The following is a 15,529-nucleotide window of genomic DNA, read 5'->3' on the forward strand; positions in this document are numbered from 1 at the left end:
ATTTTCTCATTTAATTTTGAGCATTGCACCTTACTGCTTGAATATGTCAGTCATTGAGGATGCACCATAACTTCACAGAGTTTGATCAAAATTGGTGATCCCAACATCATGCTGTCCCCTCATAAGATGAAAAAGGAACTTATCATAAAGCACAAAAGTGGTAAACTTGTAGCTGATCAGATAATCACATTTAAGATGCCGAAGTTGATGGGGTGCGACCAGTAAATGTAATTTTCATTTTATTATTCAGGCATTTAATTGTGTTATTTTTACCTTAAATTACAGTAGAGCCTCAATTATCTGACTCAATTGGGGACTGGGGTTGGTCGGATAATTGAAAAGTCGGATAACCGAAAAGTATGAAAAAATCCATTATTAGTGTAGTATATTATTATATCCCATGTAATTAGTATATCGCTATTAACAAACTTTTAGAATTTTAGAATTTACCGTTTGGCAAGTTTAAATTCTTTACGTCGATCCTGAAGAAGGTCTGTTAATTTGACCGAAAACGTTCGATAACTGTTTAAAATAGACTGCATTTTAAAGGTATGGTGGAGTTTATTAATTAATAATGCAGTTAGAGATATAATGATTGCTATTAACCTACTTTGCATTGAATTTTCATCGATGTTAAGCCTAACAAAAATTTTTTAAAATAATAATCGTAAAATAAATAATAAGCTATTGTATCGTTAAAAATTAGAAAATTAAACCTCGTTTAAATACCGGCTCCCTTTCATGGTCGAATGAGTATTGCCAGCTAAAACACGTAAAAATGATATTAAAGTAGCCAAGATATAGCCAAATATTGTAGCGCCACACCACTAGCGGACATTTGAAATTTGCCGACTAGGATGGTCGGTTAATCAGGGGTCGGATAATCGAGGCTCTACTGTATGTGTATTTGCTGTTTTAAGTTTATCAATATGGGTATTGTTTAGGGTTGGAAATATATTAATCCATTTTCCATTATTTCGAAACGGGAAAAATTGCCTTGGACTTTGATTTAGTTTGAATGGCCTCCTGGAATGAATTAAATTTGAAGTGTGAGGTTCAGTGTATGTATATTATGAACATATAATTAATACATTATCTGAAAATGTCCTGTCCCAATTATTTCAGATTAAATAAAGAGTCTATTGAATCTTTCTTTAATTTCAAGATATAAAAATTTTACTCAAAATTTAAAATGTAAAGAAATAAGAAGAAAAATAGTAATGGATGAATCTGTATAGACTTACTGATTTTCTTGTGCTTTCTTCCTGTAATGAGAAAAAAATAATACTATTAAGTATTGTATATTAAGGAATAAGTTTTCCTTAAAATTAAGGAGGTTAAATATAAATCATATTTCTTTGCTTCTAGAATGTGATCATGCAATGCTATTCATACATCATGATTTTAAAATCATGATGTATTGATTTTAAACATAAGCAATCAATCATGACATAAGCATAATCATGATTAAACATAAACATAAACATAAACATAAGCAATCAATCATGATTACATCATGATTTTAAAATCATGATGTATTCTAGAATACAAATGATTTTGAAATGGCATTTTAAGATTTTTTTTTATGGAGGAAAAATTTTTTAAAATTATTATTATTTTGTTAAGTAACAAGTTACAATAACCATACAAATGCCATGAAATACAGTAGAAATTCATTAATCTGGCAATGACAATCTGAAATGTCTGGTAATCCAGCACCCCCTGAAAAGTAATCAATAATCTGGCATGAAAGTATTTCACATAATAAAATTTGTTTGAACATCTGGTGCACTGAAGACTTCAGGCGAAAATTGAGGCAAAGGTGAGGTACAGCTGTGCACATTGCTTTCAATCTCACAATCAATACCTTCAGCATGTAGCAATGTGATGGTGTTGTTGTAAAAAATATTTTTACACACCACCTTGATTGCTTATGTTTTGCTTGATCACATTGCTTTCAATTTCACATTGTAAAAATTATCTTTTACAATACCTTGTCTGTATTACATGCTTTAGTGTGTAAACAAAATCAGAAACATACAATAGTATGCAATAGTATAAAATGTACAATAATGCCTGTAACATTTAAATCACATGTAACTTTTATATCAATATTTTGTAAAAATACAAAAATGTTAAATATTTTGGTGTCATTCTGATTGTGTAAATACTGGATTAACAGATTTCTACTATAAATAAAGTTTGGCAGTTTTATTTAAATGCAATTAGATTAATCAGTTCTTAATTCACAATTTTAATAATAATATGTAAATAAATAAATAAGATCTAACTAGAGAATAAGAAACAGTAATAAAACAGATCACCTTGTAACCAGCAGTATTTTTAATAAAATCCTAATGTTTTTGACCTAATACAATAGGTCTTCCTCAGTGAATTACACTATTTAAAATTAAGAAGATGTTCTAAAGAGAACACTATCATAGAGAGGGGGAAAAAAATTAAAATTAACCATTACAAATAAAAATAATAATGAATATAAACAAAAATAATTAGAGGACTAAATATAAACATCTTACTAAATCTGATACATTGAAATAACACTTCTTGGACTGCTGTATATTAAAATCGGGCTATAATTTGGCAATAATAATAATAATTATAAATTACAAATAAATTTGATACTAGAGGGAGACATTAGGTGCCATCTTGTATTAAATTTAATAATTACAATTTAATTAAATCATTTTAGATTAAACTGGAAGTAACCAATGATGGTTATATCATAATATTAAATATACTGGAAGGGGAGATTGAATTGGAGGTCCAAGTAGTGTAACCGGCAACACATCCACACAGTAAGTGGCAGTTGTGAGTTCAAGTCCCACTCCGGGCCGATTCTTTTCTTCCAGTTTAATCTAAAATTATTTAATTAAATTATAATTACTAAATTTAATACAAGATGATGCCTAATGCCTCCCTCTAGAGTGAAATTTATTTGTAATTTATAACTATTGCCAAATTATAATCTGATGATATACAGCAGTCCACGAAGTGTTCTTTCATCAGTACATTGTAGACTAATGATAGACCAATACTTGTTTTTGATAAAATGATAAATAATGAAAAAAAAATCTAACATTCTTATGTATTAAATGTTTATGCCTTAACTTTTTTTTGGCATTCGCTATGTCTAGCATGGGGAGTAAAGATCAGTTTAAACTTCTTCATTTTTGTGTTTGGAGTTAATATTATGATGTATTTTATTAAAATAATAATTATTTAAGCATTTATGAATAATATTGTAAAGAAACAGATGATTTTAATCCAGAAATTATTTAATTACTCAATTTTTTGCAAGTGATATGAAGTGCCTATAGAATTTACATATATTTCTGTTCATAATAGCTTATCATAATTCTGTAGGAGTAGGTTTGTTCTTTCACAGCATCTTCTACCATCAACAGTATAATACATTTGTAAATTTTCTAAAAATAATTTCCTGGGCTGCTTTCAAATTTACATAAGCCACTACTTCCCTCAACAAAAGTATGAGGTAGTCCTATCATACAGTAGGAGACATGATACTAATTAAAAATAATTACAGTGGAACCCCGGTTAACGAACGTCCTGGTTAATGACCAAATCGGTTAACAAACTTTTATTTTGCAAAAATTTTGTCTCGGATAACGAACGTAACGGTATTTTGTGTCAAATTTTAGTCGGTGTTAGGCACGCGCAAGTTAAGCATTGCTTTTCAGAGTGTTTGTGCTATACTTCTGTTTTCAGTTTTGTGATTTATATATTTAATCAATATGGCATCAAAAAAGTCATAGTGGCAATAGAAAACAACAATGCGCTCTATCGCATTTGAGAAAAATTTTGATTAAAAGAATAAGACAATCAACTTTAGATCAATTTCCTGTTCCTTACGGAAAGAGTTTGTTTCTTTGTTAAGTTATGGCAACGCAACACTTCGGCGATCTGACTAGGGGGAATGCCTTCTGGGAGGCGTTTTTAAGGGAAACTGGCCCCTATTTAGGCGTTACAGACGTGGAGAAATCCCGGAATACTCCACGTGGCCAGCCCATCTGAGTGAGGTGCGAATCCACGAACGAACTCCCCATATTCAAGGTACGAAGACCACTTAGCCACTGGTGGGTTTTTTACCGAAAGAGACTTCGACTCGAAGAATCTTCCAATGAAGTGCTACCCATTACTTTTTTGGAGGGATTCCCCTTCTAAGCATTAAGGTTCGTATATCTCCACTTTTCTGCCACCAACTATAACAAACAAAGGTATTATTAAACAAAGTTTACATGTTTGTTGCTGTAATGATAGATACTACGTTTTCCTACATTTTCATCAAAGAAAATTACTGTATATTTCAAATAAAATGACAAAAATTTCGGAGACTAGAACAGATTAATTGCATTTGCATTAATTTCTATGGAAAAAATTGCTTCGGTTAACGAATGGAGTCGTGGAACGGATTAAGTTCGTTAACCGGGGTTCCACTGTATTGAGTGTTATTAAACATCCTATAAATACTTTAAAATAGTTTTACTTTATTTACCAGTGAAGGTAAATAAACAAACAACGTAATCATCATATATAACATCATCTGAAGCATGTAAGCATCATCCATTTGTCATCGTAAAATGTTTCTGTCATTTTTCAATAATATCCCATGAGTCAGTGTGTGATGTGACTGTGTGGTGCAACGTGTCTTACTTCGAGTTCAAACATCAAACGTGTACTTCTGCTTGCTGTACTAGTTTAACGTTTGAACTTTGGCTGCAACCTCTCTAATAACAGTATTGTATTCTGTTATTTCTTTATTTGAAAAATTCTAACATAAAAGATTATTAAAAATTTAAACTGAAATAGTGTTGCTCTTATTAAAAGATATCTGTATACTTTCTTGACAAACAATGATTGCAAACATCTCTAAATACAAACAAGTAGAAGTGAAGATAAACAAAATCAAAATTACAAACATTATTTGTTGCAATTTTGTGCTGAGATTAATGACATTTTAGTTATACAACTCTCTTTTGTGTTTGCACAAATTACTTGCACATTTCTTATCATAGTTGCAATTTATAAAACAAGACATGAAATTTCTCAATGTTAGCACACCTAGATTTTCTTTTTTAGGCAAAGTTTTAAAGCAAAAATGAACTAATCCTTTTGTGACATACCTAAATTTGCCTATTTCTTTTAGTCAAAGTCCAAAAAAGCATCTTCCTTCTATACTCTGCCTGAACTAATGTGGTGATTGGCAGGTTGTCTAGACAAACTTAGATTTGCCAACACGACAAACATGCTGGTTATATACATCTATTTAATTCCAATTTAGTTTTTTTTTTTCTTTTTTAAGAATAAATTAATATATTTGTGAAAAAATATTTTCTATAATTTTAAACTATATCATTTTAACCAATTTTGAATTTGTTTGATTTAAATTATAATTTTTAACTAACGCGTAAAATTTTGCTACAAATTAGTTAACCCAAGGAATATTTTGATGTTTGTAGAAAAATACTTCCTTTTTTTTTTTATTTCATATAACATTGTTTTATTCTATACTCTATTATTATTATTATTATTATTATTTTTTTTTTAATACAGTAGAAGCTCCATATTTACACACAAACTATTTGTGCCAAAAAATTACTTTACAACTCACTTTTTGTACATTTAAAAATCACTTTTAAATGTACAAAACACACAAACTATTTGTGTATTTTGCACATTTATAAATCAATATTTGCAAGCATTTCTCATATCTGTTCAATTAAAATTCATTTATTTGCAAAGAATTAATAAAAATAAATAGACAAATGATTTTTAGCACATCTTAATGTACTTTACTACAATTTATGTTGTGTGTTGACTGTTAGACTATGCTAATAGATATTATTTATCTACCGATTTATTTAATTATTACAGCAATGCACTTATGAGTGTTAAGGACAGTAAATGTATACATTTACTGTCCTTATTAGTATACATTATGAATGTCAGCATTATTTTTTTTTATAAACAAATTTTACTAATTCACCCAAAACTGAAGGAACAAATTTTACTTAGTTTTTCTTTTATCCTTATAAAGCAATGACTTTATTTAGAGGAAAAAATATTCAAAATACCAAAAGAAAATAATGTCCATTGTATGTGCTGTAAGCTAGAACTTCTAGATAATAATAATAAAAATACCTTTCTCACTTTTTCTAGCAAGTTTTAATAAAATGAACTAATGTTTTCAGCTATTTTAAATAGCCTTCCTTAGGTTTAATGTAATTTCAAATGTCAATTAAAACAAAAGATTTAAAATTTTGACACTAATATGTACAACCCATTAAGACAACATTGATATATACAGTCTACAATGATGAAGGCATCCAGATTATTGATATTCTTGAAATTTTTAAAGCTGAAAGGAGGGGACATGCATTAATTATAAAGAAAAAAAAAACAAATTTCAAATACTTGGCAAGCAATATACGATCTAGCACTATCTACAGAATTACGTCATGATGCACCTTCATGTGTCTGTTGAACCAAAGAGTTTTAATTTAAATTCAAACATCAGTTTTGACTTACATTTCATTCAAAGGAAAGCAGAATACCTGAAGTAGCACTCAGAAGGAGCCTGAAAACATTTCTTTGCAATTACCCATGAATTTTGTTGCTGGGCACCCAGAGGTTTTTGAGATGTGTTATACTGTAGACATTTATAACTAATATTGGTGATCTTTGTGTATTCCTATCTAGGTATTATCAGTTTTAACAAAGTAATAGTCATATAATTCAGCAGAATTTGCTGAAATGGTCCCTTAATCCCCAGCAGCTTTACCCAAGATCCATGTATAGTATTTTTTTTTTGTTTTTTTTTTTTAACTTTTTCCATCCTGTGGGCACTAAGAGGCCTCTTTTAGCAAGCCCATTATGGGTTCGGTCAGGACCACAATAGCTGGACAAGACCCAACATATCTGGACGAACCATCTCCTGAAAAATTCCTGGAGATTTTTCGACCCTTCCAGATTCTATCCTGGGTCCCCAGAGCAGTAGGCTGCCACCTTGACTACTCACCATCCAGCTTGTAGATACATGTATAGTAGACTTTGTTAATCTTAGAATACTTGACAAACTTTAAAGTCCAGCAAAGTCAAGAAAAAGATACAAATAAACTTTCACTCATTTTCATGCTTGCCTGGAAAAGTCAGGACTTTTCGCTTGGGCTCTTCCAGTGTGCCCAGTCATGACATCAGAAGAGCACACATCATTTTTAGATGCAAGCATGAGTAATTTTTATACAGGTTTTAGTATGACCACACGTGTAATTGGTCATGCATAAAAAAAACTTTTTGATGGACCTTACTGGGCAAACTGAAAAACATCTATCTGCATATACTTTCTATACTTATCAGTTTCATTGATATGAATGCACTAATAAGAGCATTCATATCAATGACACTGAGAAGTACAGATTTCTCTATACTGAATTAAATTTAAAGGTGTATTCAGTCAAAATGGAGTGAGAGCAACAGACAGATTCTATGGTATTTGAGGATTCCCTGACTTTCTCTGCTAAAAATCTTATTCTCAAACTTTCCAGATCTTTATGGACTGTATGTATTAATATAATAAATAACATTATAATAATTCTAGATCTGATATTACACTTATTTTACTTTGAAAATTTTTTTAGCAATTATACTAACAGAACAAACTCAAAACTGAAACATAAGATTATTTTGTCTATCTGTTTACATATGCAAACAGACAGACATAGCTTTGTCAAATCAGCTGATTTAGGCAAACCTACACGATAGCACAAAAATTTCTAAGCATGAATTAAGAAAAAAAAAAGAGAAAGATAAATTTCATACTAGTTGGTCTCACAGACAATATGTTAGTATTGGAGAGTTAAAGAATGCATGTCACATTACTAATAATTGTTAGAGACTTTCAAAGAAAGACAAAACAAATGAAAATCAAGAATGTTTCAAGAATAAATAAGGAAATCTAAGCTGTAATAATTATCATCATCTTTGTCTGAAATAAAATGAAAAATATTTTTGAAAAGAAATTTTTTTCCATTCATATATTTTTTCCAATCCTTTCACTTTATTATTTTAATGTATTCCTCCCTTTTGTATTTACAGTTTTCATATTTGTGGTAGTTTTCAGAACACGAATCCTGCAAATATGAGGCTTCTATTGTATATCATTTTTTAATATAATAAATAAGGAAATTACCCAGTCACTTTCTGAACTGGATTCAGCTTTTTTTCTCTGAAAGAAAATTAAAGCATAATGTTAATTAGAAATAAAAATATAAATAAATAACAACACATCAACCACTGCCATAAATCATTGGGCTATAATTTGGAATAAATTTATTCCAAATTATAGACCAATGATTTATGACAGTGGTTGGTGTGTTGTTGCATTGCATAAGGTTAATAGGGTTGTTTATTTATAAATAAATAAATATTAAAATTTATATTTATAGAATTCTAGGAAGAATTTTATTGTCTAATATATAAATGGAAGTATGACAATCTTATCAATAATAATATTTATGATAACAGTTAAATAATCAAATTAAAACTATTCAATATTCTTTTTTCTTACATTAATTTGGTTTATTATAATTGCTATATTTTGATCATTAAATTATTTTTATATTATTTGAATTAAATCCAAATTAGATATTTAAGTTTAAAATGTTTATCAAATATATAGCTTAATAATTTTATTTAATATAAAGTAAATTTTTGATAAGATTGGTTTACTGTCTTTAACAATTGAAACAGTTTACATTTTTCAAGACAAATATACCGTTCCAAACATCCTGAGTATAAGCTGATTTTGTTACGTACTGAAAATTTATTCTTAAGTAATCAACTTTTAAATTTATGTTTGAAAAAAAGACATGTTTTGTATTTTTATTCCCAGATGAATCCATATAGAATAACTGGCTTTTCAGAAAGTTTTGAGATTAATTTCTATATTATATTAATAAAATTACTGTGTTGGATATTAAATATCTAAGTTAATAAAAAAATATGTAGTATTTATCTTAAGAATTTTTGGAAGAAAAATTCAAAATGATTAACAAAACTATGTTCTGTTATCTATAATATCCTTAAGTTCTGGCTCCATGTTATATTGTAATATCTCAAACACTATTATAATAAAGAGGTCAATTTGACCTATCAAAATAGCATTTGGAATGTTTTGATATTTTTAACTTCGAAAGGATGATAAGAGAATGTTAGATGTTAAAGTATTAATTCCATTCTTTCTTGTCTTAATATCAATAATTTGTCACTCTCAAACTGTATATTTGAAAATTATTTGAAATGAATAAATATGCAGAATGGCAGGGTTTATTATTTGCAATTTACCCTTTACCCACTTCATTTTTGATTGATACTCTAACTCATGTGCTTTTGACTGATGTAAATTATGCCATGATTATGCATTTGCTTCTCCATTACTTGTTGTGTAAGATCATTATATCAGATACCAGACAATTCTCTATTTGAGCATTAAGTGAACTGGCCATTGCAACATCCATCATATCCTTTTTAATCAAACAAAAAGAAAGTAATGATCTAACTATGGTTGATTTAGTTGGCTATACTTGGATAAGGTTGATATCCTTGCTTCAGCAAAAGCATCACATCTAACTTTTCAAACATTAAACTTTTTATCTAATATGCTAAAATTAAAAACAGCATTTGAACATGGTAATAGTTTCTTGCTAATGTAATCTTTAGACCAGTGGTTCTTAACCAGTGTTCCACAAACCTACCTCAAGTGTTCCACGAAAGAAAAGATTGAAAATTTTATTGAAATTTATTCCCATTGCTATATTTGTAGATAATTCCATGTTTCTATTTTATTCAATATATTAAAGTTTATTACTTCATATTGCTGAGAATAGTAAATATGGAATTACTTATCAATTTTTGAATGTATTGATGCTTATGCTCAGTGTAATAAAAAGTATCCAAATGGTGTTCTGCTGCCTTTCTGAGGCAGCATAACACCACTCAGAAAAGTTGAGAACCACTGCTTTAGACATTTGCACCAAACAACTGCTGAATTATATCAGGCTATATTACTACTGCTATTATTAATTCAGAAATCCTTTGGCTTTAATATATAACTATCGAGTTTGAATGATTATTTTGTTCAGACATTTGTATATTTAATTTTTATTGTGTTATTTTCGCGTATTTTAGTCTTGTTATTTGTAACCATAAACATGTTTTCTTCTTCATGAATGCCAAAATAAACATTTATATCATTCTTGTTAAATTCAAACAAGTAGGTTTATATGGGGGAAACCAGGAAATCAGATATGTCCCTATGGTNAACAACACATCAACCACTGCCATAAATCATTGGGCTATAATTTGGAATAAATTTATTCCAAATTATAGACCAATGATTTATGACAGTGGTTGGTGTGTTGTTGCATTGCATAAGGTTAATAGGGTTGTTTATTTATAAATAAATAAATATTAAAATTTATATTTATAGAATTCTAGGAAGAATTTTATTGTCTAATATATAAATGGAAGTATGACAATCTTATCAATAATAATATTTATGATAACAGTTAAATAATCAAATTAAAACTATTCAATATTCTTTTTTCTTACATTAATTTGGTTTATTATAATTGCTATATTTTGATCATTAAATTATTTTTATATTATTTGAATTAAATCCAAATTAGATATTTAAGTTTAAAATGTTTATCAAATATATAGCTTAATAATTTTATTTAATATAAAGTAAATTTTTGATAAGTTTGGTTTACTGTCTTTAACAATTGAAACAGTTTACATTTTTCAAGACAAATATACCGTTCCAAACATCCTGAGTATAAGCTGATTTTGTTACGTACTGAAAATTTATTCTTAAGTAATCAACTTTTAAATTTATGTTTGAAAAAAAGACATGTTTTGTATTTTTATTCCCAGATGAATCCATATAGAATAACTGGCTTTTCAGAAAGTTTTGAGATTAATTTCTATATTATATTAATAAAATTACTGTGTTGGATATTAAATATCTAAGTTAATAAAAAAATATGTAGTATTTATCTTAAGAATTTTTGGAAGAAAAATTCAAAATGATTAACAAAAATATGTTCTGTTATCTATAATATCCTTAAGTTCTGGCTCCATGTTATATTGTAATATCTCAAACACTATTATAATAAAGAGGTCAATTTGACCTATCAAAATAGCATTTGGAATGTTTTGATATTTTTAACTTCGAAAGGATGATAAGAGAATGTTAGATGTTAAAGTATTAATTCCATTCTTTCTTGTCTTAATATCAATAATTTGTCACTCTCAAACTGTATATTTGAAAATTATTTGAAATGAATAAATATGCAGAATGGCAGGGTTTATTATTTGCAATTTACCCTTTACCCACTTCATTTTTGATTGATACTCTAACTCTTGTGCTTTTGACTGATGTAAATTATGCCATGATTATGCATTTGCTTCTCCATTACTTGTTGTGTAAGATCATTATATCAGATACCAGACAATTCTCTATTTGAGCATTAAGTGAACTGGCCATTGCAACATCCATCATCTCCTTTTTAATCAAACAAAAAGAAAGTAATGATCTAACTATGGTTGATTTAGTTGGCTATACTTGGATAAGGTTGATATCCTTGCTTCAGCAAAAGCATCACATCTAACTTTTCAAACATTAAACTTTTTATCTAATATGCTAAAATTAAAAACAGCATTTGAACATGGTAATAGTTTCTTGCTAATGTAATCTTTAGACCAGTGGTTCTTAACCAGTGTTCCGCAAACCTATCTCAAGTGTTCCATGAAAGAAAAGATTGAAGTTTTTATTGAAATTTATTCCCATTGCTATATTTGTAGATAATTCCATGTTTCTATTTTATTCAATATATTAAAGGTTATACTTCATATTGCTGAGAATAGTAAATATGGAATTACTTATCAATTTTTGAATGTATTGATGCTTATGCTCAGTGTAATAAAAAGTATATGAATGGTGTTTTGCTGCCTTTCTGAGGCAGCAGAACACCACTCAGAAAAGTTGAGAACCACTGCTTTAGACAATTGCAGCAAACAACTGCTGAATTATATCAGGCTATATTACTACTGCTATTATTCATTCAGAAATCCTTTGGCTTTAATATATAACTATCGAGTTTGAATGATTATTTTGTTCAGACATTTGTATATTTAATTTTTATTGTGTTATTTTCGCGTATTTTAGTCTTGTTATTTGTAACCATAAACATGTTTTCTTCTTCATGAATGCTAAAATAANAGATAATTCCATGTTTCTATTTTATTCAATATATTAAAGTTTATTACTTCATATTGCTGAGAATAGTAAATATGGAATTACTTATCAATTTTTGAATGTATTGATGCTTATGCTCAGTGTAATAAAAAGTATCCAAATGGTGTTCTGCTGCCTTTCTGAGGCAGCATAACACCACTCAGAAAAGTTGAGAACCACTGCTTTAGACATTTGCACCAAACAACTGCTGAATTATATCAGGCTATATTACTACTGCTATTATTAATTCAGAAATCCTTTGGCTTTAATATATAACTATCGAGTTTGAATGATTATTTTGTTCAGACATTTGTATATTTAATTTTTATTGTGTTATTTTCGCGTATTTTAGTCTTGTTATTTGTAACCATAAACATGTTTTCTTCTTCATGAATGCCAAAATAAACATTTATATCATTCTTGTTCAATTCAAACAAGTAGGTTTATATGGGGGAAACCAGGAAATCAGATATGTCCCTATGGTAAAAGGTCACATGCTGGTTTAAGTGAGGTTATACATCCCTCTCTAGAGGGTGCATTACAAAAAAACAAACACATTTTTATTGTAAAACTGTGAAACTATCAGTATTACATCAAAAACTACAATTATATGTTTAATTTCTTCATTTTGTCTTCTTTCTAACAACTTAAAATACTTTTGGAATTTCAAAAGTGCTTTTTATGTGTATTTTATTGTTATTTGATTCAAAAACACAAAAAAACAAGCATATTAAATTTAAGAAACTCTCCATAAATTAACTCAGTTTACACAGATTAAACATCCACTTTGTGTGAAATTTAAGAGGAAGGTGTTATTTTTTAAGTCAGCATAGATGGTTAGCGCAGACCACATTAACTACTACTACTGATATTACTACTAATGTCAATAAGTTGTTAATTGTTATATTGTCTTATAAACAAAAACTCTTCCAGATTTTAAGTCAGTCATATTACAATGTTGTTATTTTGTTGTACCCAGAAGAATGCTTTCTTTAACATTTAATTAACTAGTTTTGTTAGATCTGATTAATTTTATATTTTAGTCACAGTTTAACTGGCAAGCCAGTAACCCCAGGGTTTTTGGCATGTTGTTCTCCCATTTTTATGCAGCATGCTGGTCATTCTGCAAAAATACAGTAGCACTTTTGTGATTTTTCTGTTTCTCCATGGCTTCAGTGAACTTGAAATATTGAAATAATTTGTTTTTTTGTACAACAAAATCTCTTCCCAAAAAATTTTAAATTCACAGAATTTGACTTCATAGAAAATATATATACTCTAAAAATAAACAACCTACTTATAAATTAAAAAATATGAATAGAGCATTTAATAAGTTAAAAAAATTTTTCAAAAATTATAATATTAAATTAAAAACTAAACTGAATTTTCTTTATCAAAATATATTTAAATTCTAAATATTTATTAAATATTGTAAAACAAATTTATTAAATACCTTGGATTTTTTCGATTCTGTCACTTTTGGTTTCTTTTTTGGTACATCTTCCTAATATATAAAACACAAATTTTTACAATATAAAAGTAATGTATCAGTAAAAATGTTTAATTTCTTTTTATCAGTTTTAGTTACAGAAAATTCTTGCAATGGAAAATCAAATGTTATAGTATTGAACAACAGTTAAAATTTTAATAAACATAAAAATATAAATTTTTAAAATTAACACAAATATAAATATTACATATTTAAAATTACAGAATCCAATTAACCAAACTTTGCTTAATTGTAATCCAAGATAACTAAATGGTCTGTATTTTCCTTTATCTATAAATATAAATGAAAATGTTTGTTTGTTCACTATGCATGCCTAGGCCATTCAACCAAACATTCATTCGTTCAACACCATTCACTGATACGAAACTCGGCAGTTATGTTCACATACTTCTAACTTAGATAATGTCATATACCCCATCCATAAATATTGATTGAATGGAATGTATTTCTATTTATCAATTAATTTCTCTCTGCATTTGATTTATTATATTATATATATATATATATATTGTATTCACTTAATTATTATGACAATGATATAGTGCAAAATAGATATATAGATATGCTATTCTGAAACAGATAGCAAGTGTGGAGTGGAAAGTGTTACACTGTGAAAAGTCTAAGTATTTAATTTTCCTATCTAACAGCTCAGATTTTACATAAGTCTTTCTGGGATGCATCCTCCTTGGCAGATTGGTTTATTTGGTTATAGCAACGTGACATGCAAGCAAACTAATTCTATTCATTTTTCTATAAACACGATATTTATGAGGACATACCTAACTAGCATAAAACCTGGACACCCAGTCCCCTTCTCTAATTTTATCTCCCTTATTAACTCATGAATCCATTGCCCAAACTTCCCTCACTAATACTGTTTAAAGATGTTCTAATGTTCAACCAAATTTACATACATGCAATGATTTTAAGGCACAAAGTAGAGCTGAACGTCTTTCTGTGTGGCTGATTATTTTTCCTATTTATTATCATGGTGACATTACTTCATTCAAAATTTTCTGTAGTTGTGCACTTTTATTCACATGTTGAGTCTTAATGTCAAATCTGCTTCCATTATGCTTATTCCACAACTTTCAAAAGTTTCTTTTACTTACATGTTTTTGCCAAGCTTTATTTTTTCAACCCAGTTTCATCAGTTTTGTTTACGGCGCATGCGCAAATGATGACGATGATTACACGGGTTTCTGACGATATTCCATTTCAGAATTCTTTCAAAAAAGATCAGCTCAATCGAATGTAAATTTGTTTGCCCGTTTTTTTTCTTCACCTGAAGAAGAACCAAAGGTTTGAAAATGTTAGTGAAAGACATAAAGGTTGAATTAAGCACCGTTTTTGGTTTATGTTGGAAGTAAGTTTTGGAACAATATTTTATATTATAACAAATTAATAAAAAGAAAATTCTTTTAATGACTTGACGGTGCTTGTTTTTTATCGTAAAGCATTTTTACATCAGGATAATTGTTGAAATCTGCAACCTAATGTCATCTTCAGCATCCAATCTGTTTCTGTATTTTGTTTTTGTGGCAGCATACAAAGAGAAAGATTTTTTACATATAGGTCGATATAAATGACATTAAATGTTTTACAGCTCTTTTGGCAATTTCAGGATATTCATTCCTAATGTCAATCCGAAAATGCATAATATCAATTTGATTAAATTTTAGTTT

The 15,529-nt window shown here is 28.3% G+C and overlaps 1 protein-coding gene across 2 annotated transcripts in view; it reads right to left on the minus strand.

Moving 5' to 3' along the window:
* LOC111619656 (upstream activation factor subunit spp27-like) overlaps positions 1 to 15,529 on the minus strand; it is a 125,692-nt gene that overhangs the window by 82,202 nt on the left and 27,961 nt on the right. For both annotated transcript variants that reach the window (XM_023361421.1, XM_023361420.1), the window contains exons 4-6: positions 13,788 to 13,838; positions 8,228 to 8,263; positions 1,245 to 1,265 (exon numbers count right to left, since the gene is read on the minus strand). In XM_023361421.1, coding sequence (XP_023217189.1) covers positions 1,245 to 1,265; positions 8,228 to 8,263; positions 13,788 to 13,838 — 108 coding nt within the window. The remainder of the gene's footprint in view (positions 1 to 1,244; positions 1,266 to 8,227; positions 8,264 to 13,787; positions 13,839 to 15,529) is intronic.

The sequence above is a fragment of the Centruroides sculpturatus genome, unplaced genomic scaffold (genome assembly GCF_000671375.1).
Source record: "Centruroides sculpturatus isolate CEXI.00-Female unplaced genomic scaffold, Cexi_2.0 scaffold25, whole genome shotgun sequence".
Lineage (NCBI taxonomy): Eukaryota > Metazoa > Arthropoda > Arachnida > Scorpiones > Buthidae > Centruroides > Centruroides sculpturatus.